This window comes from Dicentrarchus labrax, unplaced genomic scaffold (genome assembly GCF_905237075.1).
Source record: "Dicentrarchus labrax unplaced genomic scaffold, dlabrax2021, whole genome shotgun sequence".
Classification (NCBI taxonomy): Eukaryota; Metazoa; Chordata; class Actinopteri; family Moronidae; genus Dicentrarchus; species Dicentrarchus labrax.
In genome coordinates, this window is record NW_026136711.1 from 14,579,713 (window position 1) to 14,601,753 (window position 22,041).

At 40.0% G+C, this 22,041-nt stretch overlaps 1 protein-coding gene and 1 long non-coding RNA gene across 2 annotated transcripts; one reads left to right on the top strand and one right to left on the bottom strand.

The window, feature by feature from the left end:
* Positions 1–84: 84 nt before the first annotated feature.
* Positions 85–19,773, top strand: dnai1.2 (dynein, axonemal, intermediate chain 1, paralog 2). Its single transcript, XM_051414661.1, has 20 exons — positions 85–643; positions 820–879; positions 1,051–1,149; positions 1,376–1,456; positions 1,702–1,828; positions 2,102–2,157; positions 2,332–2,487; positions 2,707–2,766; positions 2,889–3,017; positions 3,337–3,421; positions 3,523–3,640; positions 3,766–3,809; positions 3,922–4,169; positions 4,442–4,531; positions 4,859–4,946; positions 5,125–5,204; positions 8,874–9,022; positions 11,714–11,813; positions 15,029–15,214; positions 19,467–19,773. Exons 1-20 carry the CDS (start codon positions 602–604, stop codon positions 19,566–19,568), a joined length of 2,100 nt encoding a protein of 699 aa, XP_051270621.1. The 5' UTR covers positions 85–601; the 3' UTR covers positions 19,569–19,773.
* Positions 16,320–21,578, bottom strand: LOC127371698 (uncharacterized). The gene is made up of 2 exons (XR_007886432.1): positions 19,846–21,578; positions 16,320–19,535 (listed from the first exon to the last, which is right to left on the bottom strand). It is a non-coding gene; the product is annotated as an uncharacterized LOC127371698 (long non-coding RNA).
* Between the last annotated feature and the right edge of the window lie 463 nt (positions 21,579–22,041).

The following is a 22,041-nucleotide window of genomic DNA, read 5'->3' on the forward strand; positions in this document are numbered from 1 at the left end:
GTCCAATCACAGAGGAGATCATATTGAAACGCGTAATGAAGCAAATTCATACATTGACGGTCAATTTAAAGACATTTATATAAGTCCGTACCTGTGTAAATACTGCGTTTAGTTTCAGGAAGAAAATTAAATAAACAGATACCCATCCCTTTTGTCTTCAGAGTAATACAACTTAACGTAACATTTTCCACTCTGTCGTAGTCTTCTTACTCATAAACATTGAACAACCAGCCTTTTAACGAACAAACGATGTGTTAAATGGTAACATCTGTGACCTGCGGCTTTCAGAAGATATAAAATGTTCTCAGGAGCTGATACGACTAATTCAGAAGTGGAAACGGGCGTTAATAAACCCACAGTGAGCTCCGTGTGGTGGGAACTATCTTGACCTGATTGGGATCTTTTCTACAGTGACCAACCGAGACGGCTGGTTGCCTTGACAACATATATACAGCAACAGACAGCCGCTGACTACCTAACGTTACTTGTCTTCTTTTGCTTTTAACGGTTTAAAAGTTTCTCTTGTCTTGTCTTCTCTATGTTTTGAAAAGGCTAAATAGCTAAATCGTTTGTCAAGTAATTTAACCGGACTCTTATCGCAATGCCCGTTTCTAACAACAACGTTGTAGCATCTGTGAGAAAGGTAAACGGCAGCTTACTTTAGCATTAAGTAACGTTAGCTAACTGTTAGTTAGCAAAGTGAAAATGCTTGCTGCGTTACAGCAACTGCATAACATAAAAGCAGAAGAGTTCACTTTGAGTGATGTTAAACTGGCAGCGACCTATTGAACTAGTTGGTTTTCATTTGTTTTCACACAGGGCTCAATTGCTCAGAAGGCACCTGGTGCGAAGTCAAACAAAACTTCAAGTAAGAAAAAGGTGGGTCCACTTCCAACTCACAGGCCTGTGAAATAAAATCCCAAAAAATAGTTCAGGAGTTTGGCATCTGGCTGCAGGAGGAACAGTTATGACAAACACATGTGCTTTTACAACGTGATGTCATTTTTAATTTAACCAAGATATAAATCTCTTTTGTATGTAACGTTGCAGGATGAGGAAGAGGGTGTGGACACAGGTGATGGATGGGATGAGTGGTCTCATGGGAAAGCGCTTACTAAGCCTCCAGATCAGCTGGAGCTCACTGAGGAGGTAAGTGGAAGGGGATCTTCATTTCTCAAGTATAAGACATCCAAATGGGCTGTGCTGAGGCGACTGACTCAGACTTTGCTGATGTTGCTTAACCCTTTTTTCCAACTAGAATGATGCGTTGGCATCTTTTGGTTATTGTTTTGTAATTAATGCCTCTGCCAAATTAGTTAGGCATGTATAACCTGTGCTGGTATGCACTCTGCTATGTCTGTAATGATATCAATAGGAGCTGAAGACGGAACTCACAAGGATCCTGACTGCAAACAACCCACATGCACCCCAAAATATTGTCCGCTACAGCTTCAAGGTAAGAAAGTTACATCCAAATTTAAGACTTCACATCACTTAATGCCTTTGCTGTGATACTGAAGCAACCTCATGCTGAAGATTATCAGACGTTTGTCGCTTCACATTTAAAAGATGATAACAAATGATCCTGTGCTTGATACCATGTAAGTAGTTCAGTAATATACCTATTCTCCTAACCACAATCAAACAAAACTGTATTCTCTGCTCGCTGTTCCTCACGTCATTGCTTCTTGTGTTTTCCAGGAACGTTCCTACAAGCCTACCAGTGTAGTGGATCAGATGGCTGTTCATTTTGTGTTGGATGGCAGCCTCCTGCATCAAGACTCTGATGAGGCTCGTAGACTGAGGGCCAAGGAGGGTCTCCCTGAGGGTAGTTACTGAAACCTGCTGCAGTGTTATTCTGTGTTATCACAGTAACACTTTGTTAGATATTTTCAAGGCTAATAAGTCATTCCTGTCCATATGTTCCATGGTGTGTTTTTGTAGCATAAAGTGTTGTTGTTTTTTCTGGTGTAGTTCATACTAGGTGCCACAAGGTGTCACTTTCAACATGTGCCATAAAATTCAAGACCCGTCTACTTGTAAAAAATGTGATGATTTTCTACACAGTCAAATTATGATTTAACATTTGGAAAATTTCCAGAGACTGCAACAGTCGACACTGGAACAGAACCTGAGGAGGAGAAACCAGAAACCCCGGTAAAAATATGTTTTGCTGAACTAAAATCAAAGCACTGGTGTGTGTTGGACAGTATATTCCATATTGGACAATGTATGTCTTGTTTATCAATTCATTCAATTTGTAATTTCCTCACAAGGTCAGTAATCAAGAATGTGACTTGAGCTACACTTCCCCATGTTGGTTTTCCACAGGCAACACCTGTAGAGGATGGAGGGGAAGTGGGGGAAGCGGGAGAAGAGGACAGACCAGACAGTGTTGCCTCCAAAACTGACAAGAAGGAGCCAAAGATTACTAACCAGTTCAACTTCAGTGAGAGGGCCTCCCAGACCCTCAATAACCCACTGAGGGTAGGAAGGAGGATAGCGTCCTGCTATAGGAGCATCTAATTTCTTATCTTATCATAGCACACATCTTTTACATACAGTAGTAGTTGAGATAACTCACATTTAAAAAGGGAAAATGTTAAATATTGGAATGTATGAAAAAAATATTATTGAGTTGTGTATAATGAAATATTCATAGCCTGCCTCAAGAGTTTCAGTGGAGTCACTCCTATTTTCCTGTAGGAAAGAAGCTGCCAGACTGAACCTCCTCCACGCAGCATCTTCTCTGCCACTGCAAATCAGGTACTGAGTTACCTGACATGTTTGAGTGAGATGTTTAGGCCAGGCTTGTTTTGACACAGTAGAACATCCGTGAATGTGCACTCTCACATGGGCTGACTGTAATAACTCTATTCTATTTGTAGTGGGAGATTTATGATGCGTACGCTGAGGAGCTGCAGAAACAAGAAAAGAGTAAAGAGAAGCAAAAAGCTGTACCATCAAAGAAAGATAACGACATAAGCAAGAAGAAGATGATGCTGACGGAGACTCAGGTAAATTGAGTGCTCACCAATATTCCTGCCTAAATATAACATGTGTGTATATTCATCTTAGCACTGTTACATCTGATATTAGTGTTGCCATACATTACCATTCAATACATTGTTAATGGCTGTCGAATCATATTATTGTCATAGTGTTGCATCTTCAAAGCTAACAGTATGACTACCCAGGATTTGTCATAATGCTTTACCATCATACTCACGTTGTTTTGTCTATGATAATGTAATGAGGAAGGGAAATTAAAGTCATCATTTAGCAGTATGTTATTGCAGTGTTTCCATCCAAAATGATGTCATGTTTCCGTTATAGAGCGATGACATCGGCAAAGTGGACAAGGCGTCCAAGATCTTTGAACGAATGGTCAATCAGAATATATTTGATGACATAGCACAAGGTATGTTCCAGTAAATATGTGACACAATACTAAACTACAATCCCACTAGATATTCACTTTCTCTTTTCTTCTTTCCTTGCCCTCCTTTCATGGCCTTTCAGATTTCAAATACTTTGAGGATGCGTCTGATGAGTTCAGAGACCAGGAGGGCACCCTTCTCCCTTTGTGGAAGTTCCAGTATGATAAAGCTAAAAGACTGTCTGTCGCTGCCCTCTGCTGGTAGGTCTGCTAGGTGGATTATGTTGCTGCAACAGTCACATTATCTCGTGTTTTTTCAATTTTGTGTATCCCTTCTGTTGTTACAAGAAGGGAGGATGACTGATTGATACACCTGTCCTCAACAGGAATAAGAAATATCAGGACCTTTTTGCTGTGGGAATGGGATCATGTAAGTAAACAGGATATGAATGAGGATTAATATGTGAGCACTTACATTAAGATTTCTGAAACTATTTTAAATTTGGTGTTTGACCTGATCTTTTTTGCATCCTTCCCTCCAGACGATTTCAGTAAACAGGGGTGTGGCATGCTTGTCTTCTACTCTCTGAAGAACTCTGCCTTTCCAGAGTACATCTACCCCACTAGTTCTGGCATCCTGTGCCTCGACATCCATGAGCAGCATTCCTACCTGGTGGCGGTCGGCTTCTATGACGGCTGTGTGGCTGTCTACAACTTGAAGGAGGAGGGTGTGGAACCTGTGTATAAGAGTACAGCTAAGACCGGCAAGCACACTGACCCCGTCTGGCAGGTGAGAGAAGGGGACTATTGTAGAGGTAACTGGGACTTCAGGGTGGGTTTCTAGTTCCAGTGACTGTGACTCCACTCTTGCGCTAATTCTTTTTACCAAGTGTTGCCATTTAGGAACTATTCAAACCTGTTAGTTGGGACTGTAAGTGAGCTAATAAACCCTCTAACACCAAGCATGCAGTGATCCAGAGTTATGATACTCCCTTAACCTAACAGAGAATTCCATCTGCTGGAGAGTAAAGGAAATGTCACATAATATATTATCTTATTCAGGTTCGCTGGCAGAATGATGACATGGACAACAACCACAATTTCTATTCTGTATCATCTGACGGCCGAGTTGTGTCCTGGACACTTGTCAAGGTTAGCCAAGAAAATATATTTATTTACATACTATATATTCTGTCTTTAACATGCACTCTTATATGGTAGCATTAACAGTGATTTTCTCTCTTTTCGTGTTATTTTAGTAAATGCAAATATAATTCATCTTTTGAGATGCTAATAACTTGCTTTTTTGTGTGTGTGTGTGTGTGTGTGTGTGTGTGTGGGTGTGGGTGGGTGGGTGGATAAGTGTATCTGTGTGTTTGCTCATATTTCCAATTGTTTATGTGGTTGTCTTCATTTGAATGTGTTTATAGCTATAACTTGCATATAATACTGCATCACAGTGTGTTTGCATGCTTGCAGAATGAGCTGGTCTTTACAGACATTATCAGACTGTCACTGAATGGTGCTGTCTCTGAGGGGCCAGAAGGTGCACAGCAGCCCAGCATCGGTAAGGTCTCATTACTCTGCGTGTCATCTTGTGGCTGTATATATTTCATTTTTAAACTGCTGTTACTCATGCATAGTACTGCATTTAAATATTATCTGATATCAGATCAGATTTGCCTCTGGCCGGTGTCTGTAACGGTGTGTGTCTAATTTAAGTGCTTGGTGCCTCTTGTCTGCAGCCTGTGGAACATCATTTGACTTCCATAAACAGATCGACTACCTCTTCCTAGTTGGCACAGAGGAGGGGAAAATACACAAGGTATGTGTCAGGGATTCCACTATGCTGGTTTTGGCTGGATGACATTGGCCACTTCTACAGTTACCTTAAGCATCTTGTTGACGTTGCTCACTTAGGCAGTTTAATGTCTAGGGGGGAAGGGAATCACAGCATAACAATAACAATAACATCAAGGTACTACATATTGGCCACAGTACTGATTATATGATATGGATAAGTCTATGATACACAATAAATTGCAGGGCAATCATCTATGTGATAAAAACATAACCCTTATAAAATGGCAAAATAGTTTCTAAAAACCATGAATTAATAAGGTAGCGTATTATTCACTTCATTTACTGCATTTCAAGCACTCAGGCATCCATGGTTATTAGATCATTTCAGTAGAGACTTGACACTTGCTTGAGATAATCCTGTAATGAGACAGATGTGTCCTAGTTCCATACTACGTATGCACTACAGTATGCAGTAGTGTTGATAGTGCACTATATTCACAGGTAGTATATGTCAAATGAATTCATTTTTCAGTCCATGGACCACACATGTCTTAATTAGCTGTCCTCCTCATTCCCTTTGTTTGAATCCACAGAGTCAGTATATAGTTATTTGGTCATCATTTCCAACTATTATATTAATTGTAATTTGATGTTTTAGTTTGCCCTGGTTGACAGTGCTGTAAAAATCGGCCCCAAAACAGAACCAGGGTCAAATAAACAGCAATACTTGTTGTCAGTGTATAAGTTATGCATCACAACAGTAGTTGTGCATATGAATGACCACTGACAAAGGTGCTAGACAGAAGAAGACAGAAAAAGCACATCTGGAGATTTGAACACATTGCTACTTATCAATGAACAGTGAAATTTGGTCAAAGTTGGATGAACAGTCCTCTGGAAGCCCATTATTCATGTCAAAGGATGTTTTTACCTATCATTAGGCTGTGCAGTGGGTATCAGGCTGTGAGCCCTCTGACGGGCGACACCATTCTCTAGTCGTGACCTAAGGTACCTTTAATCTGCCTTTAAATCTTGCTCTAACAGAACATGGTTTCAATATGAAATATACTGCCAGAGTTACACTCTTTTTCCATTTTTGACCATATAGCACTGTATGTATATAACCAAACAGGTTTTGCAAAGTTAGTTGGGTAGGATGACTTTTGAAAATCCTTCCACAAATCCTGCTGATCTTGTTTGGCAAAGCTATATCCCTAAAATGTGTTTTCTTTGTGCACCACCCCCAAATGACATTAGGATCATCTCGGGGCTTTACACTGTCTCCCAGTGTCTGCCCTGAAAAACGGAAGCACATTTTGTTTGTGGTGCACTCACAGATATCCTGCTGGGCTTGCAATCTAGAGAGTACACAAGCTAGAAATAGTGTGTGTGTGTGTGTGTGTGTGTGTGTGTGTGTGTGTGTGTGTGTGTGTGTGTGTGTGTGTGTGTGTGCAGAATGATGCATGTGCACTTGTGTGTCCATTTGGCCCTTTGGGAACCCCTCAGGCTCGACATAAAGGGTTTAATGAGTCTCCTTAAGCAGAGGCTCTCTCTGTCCACATTAGACAGCTGGTAGTTTTTGGCTGGCCTCCCACCTTCTCTATGCTTTTCTTCCTCATGTTCATGTTACCAAAGGCAGAAAGACACTCATAAAAGTCTCATTTGCTTGCACTTACCGTGCCCTCATTCTATTGATTTAATAACATAAAATTGTTGAAACAGCTCACTGACTAATATCATCATACATCATTCAAATTGGCTGATGTTTATAAAAGTGCCTGAGGGAAGTCTATCTCACATGTCTGGAAAGAGAATACAGAGTTTGGTAGTCAGATTATGGGAGCTGAGATTAATTCCATACTGCTAGTATTGTAATTTATGCAAGAGCACACAGAAATGCACCAATTTAAGTACACACACAGGCAGGTGAACACACTGTTTAGGAGACAATGGTATTGTAAGATTAAAGGACAAGGCATTCTTTTATCTTTTCATCATTATCAACAATTCACCCTGAGGACCCAACTTTGAAAAGACCACAGATTTAACCTGTATTGCTCCAACTTTATAAAACCTGAGCACTGCTAAATAATTCATCATCATCTAAAAACTATTTAAATCTAAAAAAAAAGCTATACTGTTGCATTGGATTACTTTTTACTTAAATTATAGCATTTAATACAAGGCACACATTGCTGTCTGTTCACTTGTCTTGTTGTTATCAGTGAAATTACTTACAGAATATACTCCCATCAGACAAGAATTATGCTACCTTGCTACCTTAAAGCTCCTGACTTCTCTTTGGAAATACCTGTTTGGCTTACTCATTGGACTTAATAGTGATCAGACACTTCTAAAACATTTCTTAATGGCTTTGTGCCTGGCAACATGATTAAGGTAAGCTCACAAGTGAAGCAGCCACCTGATTTGTCCACTTTCTATGGTGACTGTGGTTTGGATACATGCTGTGTGTATGGAGACACACACCTCTGCTTAACCCCTGTGAAATCACCCTTCTTGCAGACACACATCCAGTATGTGAGATGAAATATGTTCTGTCCATCACCTCAAGGTTTAGTGCCACAGAAACCCCAGGAGAGGACAGATTAAGAATCTTTCACCTAGCTGCAGGTCAACAATCAAACTGTCAGTGCTTGGAAGTGCAGCAGCTGTCCCCACAAGCCTTGATGTTTTATCCCAGACAGTTCATTTATCCCTGCAATCTAACTCTTCTACTATGTGGTGCTTTTGTAAACCCCATTCTGTCAACTGCAACAAACTGCAAATTTATAGTGCAATTAAACATTGATTCAAAGAGGATTACATCTCTTTGGGTTAAAACCGTCAAATATATTAGACTTCTAGCCTGTCTCCAATCTGCAGTGTCACTGCAGGACCTTTTCAGCAGAATGATGTATTCCCAGACACATAAAGCATTCTCAAGAAAATATTTTTACTCTTTTTACTTTTACTTTATTTTATAAGTTCTCTGAAGACAAATTAGTTTACAAATCATGTCCTTGTCCCTACTTTTTATATTTTATCCGTTTACTAGTCTCCAACAAGAAGAAAATTCCTGCACACTGTCTAACTTGCAAAACATTTATTAGTTAGTAACGCTTTGGTCCTTGACCTTCATCAAGCAATGATCTGTTTACTAGCCCCCTTTCTCATAGTGTCATAGTGATAGTCTAGTTAGGCTTATTTTTTCTCTAATTTCTGCTAACCGTACTACACAAACACCAACAACAATAACAGTTTGGATTACAGTTTGATTTTGAAGATTTCATTAAGCTGAGCAGCAACGGTGTTACCATGGAAACTTTAATTTACCCCCTGGACTGGTGGGTTATCACCTAGTGTTTTAGGAATCTATTTGAGACAAGAAAAAATATGAGAGACTTGAGAGAAATAGTCAAAAAGCTTAGAATTATGCAAATACTTTCTGTATACCTGCTGCTGTATTGATGGTAAAAGCACATCATTCCTATCCCAATAAAATAAGTTCATCTTGACAGTTTCTATACATTTCAACAATCCTCCAACACAGTGGTTACAGTAGCATGTGCCACCGGCAGATAATGAATTGCTCCAGTCACTGAACACTGTGTTAAATAGTTCAATATTAAGAAAAATCTTGTGTTAACACCATCGACTTTTGTCCACATCAAAACTTTTCCTTATTCCCTAGTGCTCCAAGACATACTCAAGCCAGTACCTGGAGACCTATGATGCCCACAGCATGGCAGTGGATGCTGTAAAGTGGAACCACTTCCACCCAAAGGTTTTCATCTCTTGCAGTTCGGACTGGACCGTCAAGATCTGGGATCATACCATCAAGTAAGACAGCAGATAGAGTGTATCCTTACAGCTACTGTAGATACAAAATCACTCTAGATGCTGTAGATTGTATAACTATAATAATAATAATAATAATAATAATTATTATTATTATTATTATTATTATTATATATTCTGTTTTGTCTATATTTATCTAGGTTTTTAGTAGAAGCTAGTCACCTACAGTATTAAGTTTTGTTTTCTTTTATCATCAGATGTAATTTCCATTCCTGTGCAGTTTGAAGGTTCTACATTATTTTTATTTCATATATCAAAAAGTAAAAACACCATCTCCAGGACAAGCATGTTGTGTTACAAATGTTTTGTGGCATTCTGATGGCATGTTGTTGTTGTCATTATTATTGAGCAATACTGCTCACCCACCATTGCACTATCTAGGGTTCCATCCACCACCGCTGGCTTAACTGGGCGTCCCATCAAACACAACTGACAGCGTTGGCTGGTGGGAAGCTGTTGAGGGATTATGTACTTGTTGTTGCGCTAGTGACTCGTACTAATTGGCTCTTGTGCATTGAAGAGGAGGGTGATGTCTCTGGGGAAAAGCTTGAAATACTTAGTGTTACAGTCTCCATGTGAAGCTCTTCAGTGCTGGGTGAAGGAGCGTATGACTCCGTATGTATTGGAGTTGACACATAGCCAGCCATGTGTCAACTCCAACACATACAGAGTTAAGTAGTATGAAGAACTACAGTGCTTAAGGAATTGGCTATGTTAAATTGGGGGGGAAAAGGACAAGAAATAAACAATAAATGAATTAGTCAATTGGTTGTTGTTCATTTCAGGATTCCCCAGTAACTGCAGCCTGTATGAGTATTTTAGTTTAGTGGACTGTTTATTAAAGTTTCATATTTTAGGTTTAGCATTATTCAAGTAAAAGTACCTGGCTGGAAAGTGGTTGGTTACAGAATAGCAACTGCAATGTTATACTGTATTCATATCTTCACAGTTTACAACATTACTAATGCTCTTTGTTCAAATGTCTACGTACATTCAGAGAAGAATGGAGAAGACAATCATCATTCCTTTAATCTGTCCATAATATTAAAGTCAGTCTTAAATCTTTATTACATTCTTATACTCATCATGGACCCAGCATAATTGTCCTTGCTTATTTGACTAACCCGCTGTGCCTCCCACTTCTTGTCAGCACAGGCAGCTTGACTGAATAATGATAGTAATCATCCGCCCATTATGAGAGACAGGGTTTTCAAGAATGATCCATAACATCCCATAGATACAAGACATATTGTTTCCAGGAGAGGGTCTGACTGGATCAAACAACTTTTCTCAAACTTTACCACGCTGTACGGAAGTGTGTGAAAGCTTTACACTGAAAACTGCTACTTTTGCTTGACAGCTGAGGCTAATATATCCTGTAAAACTGTCAGATGACATTAGTCAGTCCTGGATGAACTGAAGGGTTTGTAGTAATAGAAGATACTTGCATCGAGTCTATTAATCACATACAGTTATCTTGATAAATTTACACCTCAGCCTAGTGAAATCTGGACATAATTTATGAATCCTAATAGCTCGGACTCTGGATTTACAGTATGTGCAGTATCATTCTTAAATGACTCTGGGCCAGATTTATTTGCCATTTGTGCCTAATTTCAGACATATTCTATGTGTACCAGTATGCATGTTATTTATCAAACAGGCACAGCAGCATGGAGGCACAGTTTGTCATCTGACGTGCATCTTGCACAAAATCAATAAGGATGGCTGGCGCAATTTGCAGTTAATGGGAAAAGTGCTAAGTGTGGCTGATTGTGCATTCAGGTTTGTTTACTAAGGTTCATTCAATTTGTTAGGGTCAGCTTTGCACAGAAAATTCTCCACCTCTTGTAGAGATTTGCGAAAATTTGAGTATACTGTATTTGAGGAAGGATGCTGTGAGTAAGAGAACATTTAGATAATCAGTATTCTCATCCTCACAGGGCTGCTAAAGCACTATTTTGAATGCATTTTTAATAATACTCATTCTTAATTTCAACATTACTATTTTCTGAGCTTGCTGATGGTAAACATATTCTACCATCTTTTGAGTAGTGCTTCACTTGCAGAATGTGTCCAGAAGGCCATCTCAGGTGTTAATTGTGTACTAAGTGTAAGTCAAACACCAAATTAGCAACAGACTGCTGGTGCAGATTCATTTCATGTACATATGTAAGTCTGTCCTGTGTTACCAAAGTTGCAACCAATTGAAATAGAAAATTAAGTAGCTTTCTCTGTCTCTACTGCTCACACACACACACTCCCTCCCTAATATTTGAAGACGACCTGTATGTGTCTGGTTTCAACTCTTAGAAATATTGCATTTCTTCATCTTCCTTCCTGTGGTGTTTCACAAGTTAATAATGTGAGGAAATAGTGTGCAGAAGGTTTCTGTTTCATCTCCCCCCGATACTCTGCCAGGCTCTGATGAGGCTTCAGGGTCTGGACGGATTGTAACTGATTGCCATGGATGGCAGTCTAAAGATGCATTGAACATAGAAACAAAATGTAGTTGCTTCTGTAATGCAGAATTAGATAGATCTGTCTCTGACACTACACTCTAAACAGCAACGTAAGCTGATGAGTAGAAGTTCTTGTTCATTTATTTAATTAAATGTAATGAAAAGTTACTGATTTCCTGTCTGACTTTGGATGTCTGTGTGTTTTTTCCAGCACTCCAATGTTCACGTTTGACCTGCTTGCCGCTGTTGGTGATGTTGCCTGGTCTCCATACTCCTCCACTGTATTTGCTGCTGTCACAACAGATGGAACAGTAAGTGTCCATCTAAACTTAAATTTGCAGCCCATATTTGACTTTTTTTTTGCTTGTTTTGGCCTTCAGAAGACTCTGGATCAATCTACAGTACATGATTTATGCTCAGATGTATTAAGAATCTCACATCATTGATTGTACATTCCAGTGGGTTACATTTATAGTTGAAGAAAGCTGACTTTGTACTGATTACGTGTGGTACAGAATGTAGAGTTGGGCAATATAATTAATATAAATGGGGTGGACAAAATAATAGAAACACCTGTCAATATAATTCATCACAACTCAACAGCACCAAAAACTGACAATCTCAACAAAAACAGAACATTATAACCTTCATGAAGGCAGGATTTATTTCAGGACTGTGGTACTATATTAGTTTTAGCGAGTTGTACTTAATAAAAGTGTTTCAACACGTTGATAATGATCTGTATGCTATTAAATCAAAAATATTCAGATGAAATATAAGATATTTTCATGGCTCTAGGTGATACAGACTGTGTGTGTAACCAGTCTCAGATGTATATGAGGTCCTATAGAATGCTTTGTCTGTAGGCTATGATTATCGCCACCACACATCTGCTGTGTACCTAAGATAACATGAGCTTGACACTTACCTGACAGAATATGCGAAAATACAAACAGCTGCCCCATCTACCACCTGCCACCCAGTTCGTTATCATCCTTATAGTATAGACTCAGCTGACTAAACCCTTACTATATTTATAAGGCTAAGCCTCAGATTCATGCAGAATAGCCTTAGGAAATTGAGTTTGTTCGAACACAGTTTCTTGTAAAAAGGCGGCTTCCTGCCCTGCCAGAGGTTATTGATTCCAGCCAAAAGTAATTTCAGTGGATCCCATGTTGCTTATCTTCACATATTTTCTTAATATGGCTGCAAGCTGTCCCCATCTGTTTGTCTTCGCACCAGTCTGCACCGAGCTACAAAGTCCAGAGTGTTGTGTCTGACACATTTCCTGTCCAGTGTGCCAAGTGAAGTCGAGTGAGAGTGACAAAGAGGAAATGAGAGCCGAGCAATTGAGAGACACCTTATGTGATAGCGTGCGTATGTGTGTCCTGTCACCACAGGCACAATACATACAGTGCTGTAGTATACCAACGATTATGCAAATTATTTCACAACCATGAGTCTTGATAAGATATAGATGAGAGGAAGCTGTAAATCAAATGCCGCTTTTATGGGATACAAGTTGCATAAAAATAACTTGCAATTCATATAGCAGATGTTTTTACCCAAAATAAAACCATCAGTTTGTTTAATTGTAAACATCTTCTACAGCAAAAAAAAACAATTAATGAAATGACTTTGCTAGAAAGCATATCAAGTCCCAGCCCTTTTTGTAACTATGGTAATTTATTCTCTCAAAGTAGATCAAAAGCAGCTATTAAAAAACTCATTAAAAGCTCATCAGTTGGCATACATTTTACAAGCACAATATCCTGTCCTTTCTAAGCAGCAGGAAGGACAAGAATATTAAATTGGAGTCTATCAAGGTCAGTGTGCTGAACTCAGAACTGAACATCATTTCAGTAGGGTTTTAAGCATGCGCTTGGGCAAAAATAGCTCAGGCTTTGTTGACGGAAGCAATTATTTAGGTATACGAGTATTTTAAGGTAGGGTAAATATAGCCTGTAAACAGAATTAACTGGATCCACTAAATAACTATTCTACATGACATTTGGTTGCTGTGAGATTTTAAAAATATTACAGGATATTGCCAGAATTCCCACATTCAATGGTGCGGTCCCAGTGCATGATGTTAATAGACAAAATCGTCCCCAGGATAGCAGATTCTCTGCAGTGCATTTGTTCTTTTCTGTGACAAGTGTCTGATAGAGCTTGAGTGACTCAGCATGAGTTGTGCGCTGCTTGACGTGTATTTACTGTTGATGACAACCTTGCCTGCTGCTGCAACACGGTAAAATGTCAGAGACACAATCACGGACGTGTTTGTGTGTGTGTGTGTGTGTGTGTGTGTGTGTGTGTGTGTGTGCGTACGTGCGTGTGTACATGTGTTCATAAGGATAATGACTTGCCTGGCAGGCTGAGGTGTAAGAATGACACTGAGTTGTGCCACTGCAAACAAATATCTCTTCGTTCTCTCTGTCCTTGCCTCTCCATCTGAGCTGACTGTTGAGGAAATAAAGTGTCAGGATGAAATAATGAGAGGTCCAGGCTTATCCCCCAGTGATAAGTCTCCAAATCCATATTTGCTCTCTGTGCAGCTCCTCGTAACCTTCTGCACAGGAGCTGCCAAACATTTCAGTTAGTATACCTGCATAAGCTCATGCTAGATTTTAAGATCTGATACTTTAATTGAAGAAATAATTTAACTAATTTAACATAAAATATTAAAATGAAAGAAGATACAATATGTAATGATAAATTATGGGCATTCATTTCAATGCTGTAAAATGTCTCTTTGCTCCATGTTCTTGCGTGAATTTCCGGTGTATTGACTGTGTACTGCAGTCACTCATGACTAATGTTACATTAATGCTTATAAATCAAAAGCACAGATAATGGCTGCAGTGATGGAGGTTACAAAAAGTCATACCCTAGCACAGTACGATGATTGGTTGCAAGTGATGACTGCGATGCTTTGTGTGGTGCTGTTGCACATAGACAGTGTGAACCCTAGCGACCCGGGCACAGTCATCTTTCTGGTAAAAGGAGTGGGCTGCGCTTTGAAGTGGGCTCATTTGTTGTCCACGGATTCTCTAAATGCACTTAGGCTGAAAGAAGAATATCTGTGATCTGGTTCCTTCTGGATAACGATGCCTATGATTTTGTATTGTGGCTGCCAAACACACATACACACACACATACGGACTGAAGTGCACACTCATTGAATTACTGGGAACACCCTTCCTTGCACCAGATGGTCAGGCTTGCATCCCTGCAGAGGCTTTAGCTCCTCTATTCTCCTTCTCACATGAAAAGCAACACAAACAACACAAACAAGATGTGAAAAGGCAGTCTGTAACAGCTGATTTACCCCTTTACTTACTTACTCTCTTTAGACATGCCTCCTCCATCCTACCAGTCAATAAGATGGGTCCCTTATTTTACTGGATTAATATTTAAAACCTCAGTCAGTGTTATTGCTAATGGCCTGAAATGTCAGTTCAATTACAGGGTCAGAACTGTAAAAAACAACACATTAATTCTTTTGATCACTGATTTTTTTCAGGTTCATGTTTTTGACCTCAACATCAACAAATATGAGGCCATCTGCCAGCAGCCAGTGGTGGCCAAAAAGAAGACAAAGTTGACTCACATTGAGTTTAATCCAATCTATCCGATCATCATAGTGGGTGATGACAGAGGCTACGTCACCAGCCTCAAACTCTCCCCTAACCTCCGCAAGAAACCCAAGGTAAGAGTCTTATCAAGTTGCCAATTCCATTAAAATCATTTGAGCTAATTTACTGCAAAGCTAGGCCCGTATTAAGCCTGCCAACAAGTGGTAAGAAGATAAACCTGCCTTTCCAAGTGAAGCTGCTTTACCATCCCATGTTTCTTCTCTTGCTGCTTTGTCTTTATAATTAGGCTCTATTGGCACTTACAAATGAAGCTTGTCCACATTACAAATTAGGTACCAAATCTTCTACCACTTCCAGGACCATGCAGAAGTGTGTTCTGCAATGTTACTATTGCACTCCATTGGCCTATTGTGTTCTTTCACCTAATATACCGTCTTATCTGTAAACAGTCTTGGATGCATGCCTGCCCTGTTGCATTATTTATGACTGTCACTTGTTCCACATCAATGAAAGCAGATCAGATGATTCATTCTTGACCTCAAGCTAATTTCACTAAATAACAATGGAATAGAGGCCACGCACCCTCCTCCTCCTCAGCAGCTCATTACCAGTATCCCTAATCGTCTGTATTTAGGCCAGTTAACAATTAGCCACAGAAACATCGGGTATTGTTTGTAATTGAATAAGTGTGGTAGAAAAGATCATTAGAAAGAAGCAGAATTGTTATGTATTGGAAATTTTACTGAAATCAACCTAAAACGTAAGATAAAATAAAGTCTGATGGCCCAGTGATTTAAAAGGCCTATCACATAACCGTGGCCACCCTGGCTTCAAGGGTACCCAAGTCATCCCCGTATCTGTCTCCTCATATTGCCTGGCACTAGTACTGTAACGCTGGCAACAAATGCCAAGACGTAATGTTGGGAAAATCTTGAGGAATAGAAAGGTACAATACATTTCGTATTCAAAGCAAGTTGTATTCCACTTTAGTCCATTCACAATTGATGAGTCACCGAAGGATCTGTTGCCACTCATGGCAATGGTTAATGAGCTGCGGGGTAATCACAGCGGTCCTACTAAACACAGGAGGAAACCAAATGGCACACTGAGTCACAACACTTTAATCAGGGCCCATTTACAGTCAGCTCTGCAGCCTCTTCACTTTCTTTTTGTATTGTTCACATTTGATGCATGTAAACTAGAAGAAATTCAAATGACTCGAGTAACACGTATTTATTTTCACAACACGTTTTTATGCATTATACACGGCACTGACACGTCTGGATTCAACACACATAAACAGTTCTCCTTTCACCACACGCATAAACACAGTTTGTATGGGTACAGCATAACAACACATACACACACATTCAGAGCTACCTCATTAGCGACCTCAGACTGTAGCCCTAAAGCATACAATTGGGAAATAATTGCACAGTTCAGCACCACTGACAGTGCTCTGTGTGGCAAATAAGCATCAGGCACAAACACCCACAGCAAATATTATCAATAATATGTCTTATAAAACTGGCACAGCAGCCTACTAAAACCAGCACAATGGGCATGGTGGCCCATGAATATACCCAAACCATTGGCACAGTGGCCTAGCAATCCAAACCGTAACCTACATTTCAAGGGCTTTCGATAAGACCAATGAGACAACTTCTTGGCTCGTTTACTCTCACTAAACTACTCCAGTCCACTTGACCTCTTATACCCTGCAGGGTTGCTCAAATAGTTTTTAATTCATTGTTTTTTGCTTCACAAAAAAAGTGCCAGGAAACAGACATTTACTACAGGGTGCACCTAGCCAAAGTATCTTCTAAAATGTGCAGAGTGCTCTCCACTGTACTGAACCGAGCACTTATTTCCTAGTTGTATGCCTAAGGGCTACAGTCCCTAATGAGCTAGTGTCAGGTGTACGTGCTGTTATGCTGTACACACAGAATTGTATAGGCCTGTGGATATGTGGTGTTAATCGTGGAGGGTCTGTGTGGGCCCAAGAGTCCATGTCCCTTGTTACTAGCCAGTGGTGCTTTAAATGTTTGAAAGTCTAAGGTGAAACAAGAGTCTGCTGTGATAGATAAGGTTTGTGCAGTCATCACGTTCTAATTAAAACTGGTCTGAAAGTGTGTCACAATTCACATAATGCATATTAAGTACCTGAAAGTGAACTGTAAAGAAATGATAGTGTACATTAGACACACATTGCAAAAGTTCCTCAGCTTTCGATGACCACTAACACCAAATGACCCGTCTGTGTTCAACACAACGCGCTGTTCTGTTCAACTGTGTGCAGCATGAATGTGTTCATCTCATCTGCTCATCTCTTTGCAGTGGCCTCATTCTTTGCTGCCCGCAAACCACAAGTGGCAGTTATGCAATATTTTGTTATTGTCTGTTAATATCTACTGTCTCCCAGAATATAATGTCTATCATAACATTTGAATTTGTATTAATGTTGAGTACAAGAAAATTAACAGACATAAATTTCTGAGCCTTGCAACTCAGGTGGGGCTTCCTATCTGTATGCAGTAGACACAGCAAAGGGATTTCACTGTCGCTGTAAGCAAAGCAAGCAAAAATAAGAATTTAGAAAATAAATCAGAACAAGGGTTGACATCCCGAGAGATAATGAATTTTAATGATTTTGATTAAACTTGAAGTTTTATTAATTTTAAGTGCTGTTGTGTGCGTTAGTCAGCCTTTCTCTCCTCTGCTTTATTGAGCCATTCATCATGTCAGAGATATTATGTTGCATCGAGGTTTGATGCTCATTCGTTTAGGGAATGCAGCTGTCTGTCTGGATTAGCCCCCTCGCTGTATCCATTTCACACTTCAAAATAGCTACATCAAAATATAGATATACATTTTCTAAGCTTCATAGGAGGAGTTAGAAGACACCCCTCATTTATTCGACTAGTGAATAGAGGTTTCACACTTCTCACTCTGTCCCAATTCCATACTAATACGAGCCATGCTAGCAGGATATGATAAAAGTTGCACAGACATCAAATTAAGGCTAAAAGTTTATGACTGTGTATTTCCACTGTCTGTTGCATTAAGGGATGGTCCACCAACACTAATGTATTTTAGTATGCATACTAGTATTTTTATCCTTCATGCTGTCATTTATCCAGTGTGAACACACTAAATAAAACTTGACTAGAATAGACCTTTTTAGTTCCAGGGTCCTGTGTAATGTGCATTTTGGCTCGCTAGAATTACTTACCGGGACGCTTGAATATAATGGGCCATCATTCATTTTATTAGTTACACTGCTGCTTTTCCTCTGCCAGCAAGTGTCTGCTGTGAAAAAGCTTTCAGGCCACAGGAAGCATCTTGATGCATCCTTCCAGTTGTCTCTGTAATAAACCCAAATGAGTTGTGGACTGCTTTCATTTTCGTTCTTGTGCCAGTTTCTTGGATGTCTTGGTGAGAGCCAGACAGGTAAATAGATTCACTGCTTACATAAATAGTTGTTAAACAGTAAGTTATAAGTAATAAGATCTTTACACTGCTAGATTTTTTTTACACATTTTTTTTTTTTTTTGCTTTTTCTTCCACCTGAGAATCTCCAGTCTCTATTAGTATGAACAATAATATCGTCCATCATATTTGTACAGCATAGCCGGTAAGTTGTAATATCATTATACAGCTAATTATATATAATAAATTAATATAACTACCTTAAAATGTGGCATGATTATGTCACCAGTTGCACAGTGGTCATACAGCTGTAATGCGTTTTATTCTCTTAAATTCCCAGCTCTTATATGTGTTATTTCCTGATTTAGGATGGTTAAAATCAAGTGAAGCTATGTTGAACTTTAAGATTATATCAGGCTTCTTTAATCAAAGTCCAGTTCAGTTGAGAAAAGACTTAACAATAGTACTTAGACAATAGTAAATGAGTAACAATAGGCCTGTTAAATATCCTTTAACAGAGGTAGAAAGAGGTCCTGCAGCAGGACAAGACAAACGTTTAGCCACATTATATAGCTCTTAAGTGGCTGTGCTTTTGCACACACAGTAGTGTATTTATTAGAAGATGTCTTTGAATTTGCCCTTTGCAATTGTGCCCTTTAGGTAGCACTTTTCACAATATGGTGGAAAGAAATTATTAAATAATGGAGTAATAAAACTACTGTTCAACTATTGACCTTATATCCATTTCACTTTCTGTCTGATTATGTTGTGCTCTCCTCTTGTTAACTGCCTGCCTGCTGGGTTTGTGGTCTCTCCCAGTGCTTGGAAAGTGTGAAGTCAAGTCATTTCTTATTCCTCTCTCTCTCTCTCTCTCTCTCTCTCTCTCTCTCTCTCTCTCTCTCTCTCTCTCTCTCTCTCTCTCTTGTGTGTGTGTAGAGCAAGAAGGGTCAAGAAATGCCTAAGGGTCCTGAAGTGGAAGTAGCCAAGATGGAGAAGCTCCTCAGCCTGTTGAGAGAACCAGAGCAAAGCACAGTTTAACGTGGCCTCTGAGGCTTCTCTCCCCAACACAGCAACATGGTACAATCTTTTATTCTCATTCATAAAAATCCCCACTTCCTTTGCTCAGTTTGTAAACAGTCAACAACACTGAAATAACAACAAAACTATTTGTATATGTTTATTAAAAATGTTTTACTGCGGTCCCTCTTAAACTGTTAATAAATGATTAATGTTCAATTAATAATGCATGTATTTATACTGCAGTACTTGATACATGTTAATCAGGCAACATTAGAGTTCCATTGACTTGACTGACCTCTTCTGCAGGGATTTATTAAACCCATTTCGTATGTATTGTACAAGTTGATTAAGTTGAAAAGTGAAGGGGGAGAGTTACGGCAAGTGAATGGGGAGATAAATTAGCGTAATAGGGTCCATTTATGGACTACATCCAGACAACTTATCTTGGCTGGCACATGCCGTCCTGGGCACCCGTCCAGGGATGAGATAGGAGCCTTTTAATATCCCATCTACGGGGAGAACTTTGCTTTGAGTCATGGCAGTGTCCATCTTTATTTTGCCTTCTCTCCCTTCCTCTCTGTCTTAATGATTGTGTCCTTCAGTAAAGTACACCCAGTGCTCTGATGCTCAACTGGAATCAAATGCTGCCACAGTGTCCCGGGTTCTGTTTCTTTCTCTCTCCGCTACAGAGAGCTCCTCTGCCCTTCACATCTTCTTGCGAACACATGCAGCACGCTCTCCCTTAAGTGTGATTCATTACTTCATCTCCACAAGTTTAGTTAGAGAGCGCCGTTCGATCACCTCATTTTTACAGACAATGCGTAACAAATGATTCGGATACTACTTAGAATCCAGCAGTTACCTCATTTCTGTGATAATAGGAGGCATACTGCAGGGTTGGCCAAAGAACTGTTTGTTCTAATGTCTGTCCCAGTTGTTTATGTTGCATTTTTGTAGATTGGGTTGGTTGGAAGAGCGGTCAAGTGGTTAGAGAGAAGACACAACTGCAGTGCAACAGCTGTAATATTACCACTTTTACATTATTTTATGTGATGTGCAGTGAGCTCCAGGAATCACTTGATGACGTATTGTGGGTTGATTTATTCCGTATCTCTCGTGTTGTTGACTTCAAAGGAATTTGGGGGAGGAGTGCTGTCAGAGTACTACCACTGGGGATGCCCTAAAGTTTTCTACACATAGTAGCTTTAACAGCCACAACAGTAATATATTCTGCAACGCTTTCTTATTTACTCCTTACTCAGTGCGGAAGGTACTGTAAAATACACATCATAAAAACTTTTAACTCTACAACATGCCCTGTTGAGTCTGAAGCTGCGGCAAGCGATACAAGTTAAGTGTTGATAATTGGTTGTGGGGTGTAGAATTCTATATGATAAAATCCCTCTGTAGGTGAGCGTCCTGTGATTCGGTCCAGAGTGAGTGGGCCATCATGGAGCAGCCACAAGCAGATGTCAGTGTGAGGGCCGTATTGAAGAGGACACAAATCTCAACTAAGCCTCTCTGGTCCTTATGTAACACCCTCAGCAAGGCGCTGTGCCTCACAGGTTGCTGGTATTTATGAGTGACAATGACACACACACACTCCACACAGGCTCAAGTCCCCTGTTCTCAGCAATAGACTGGTTTTCTCTCTTTTTTTTCAGCAGTATGAAATAAGAGGTTATATTTAGAAACCTCCAACAACAGGCCAGCAGCTCTTTGTGTACTGAACACTGCTTTCTCTCGGTCCATGTGTAACCTGCATCCAGCCGCGTGGTCTTTTTCCTTCAGACGGTGTGTGTCGGCATTCCTCTTGCCCTTTGTCAAACCAGGGACGAGATCTGACAAGTGATGTCTGCTTAAAAATAGTTTCCTCTCAATTCCTCCTTACTATCTTTGTCAGCTGTCAGCTCGACAGCGGACTTTAGAAACTATGAAGGACGAACCGGATTAAAGCTTGCACTCCGTCCCCAAGCCCCCTCAGTCCCCTCTCCTGTGGAGGAGTGCACCGATGCCATCGCCCGTTGACACGTTTGACTCATCTTTCTGCAGTCAGGAGGTCAATAGGTACTTGTGCTCATTCATCTGCTGGGGTTCTCCTTCACTGGGAGCCAGCACCGGCAGCCTCTCCGGGCTGGAGGGGACCCTGCAGGCTCGGTAGAGGATTAGACAGAGAAGAAGGAGGAGGATGGCAACAAGTGTGTTGCAGGCGATGGCCACCAACGCAGCTGTGGACAGTCCTGTCAGGCCCTCTTGAGATTCCATAATGGAGACTGGACTGCAGTGTCCAGTTTTGGTCAATATGAATATCAGATTTTAGGTTGGTTCCATGATGTCTTTGTTAGGAAAACGAGTGAGACTGAGCATCACCAGTGTCTTCTTTAAAGACTTATTTGTGGAAGCTTGAATCCATAGGATTATGATTACTCATGTCCACAGATGGACTTAACTTACTGTATTCCCATAATATAGTTAAGTGCAGTGGGTATTT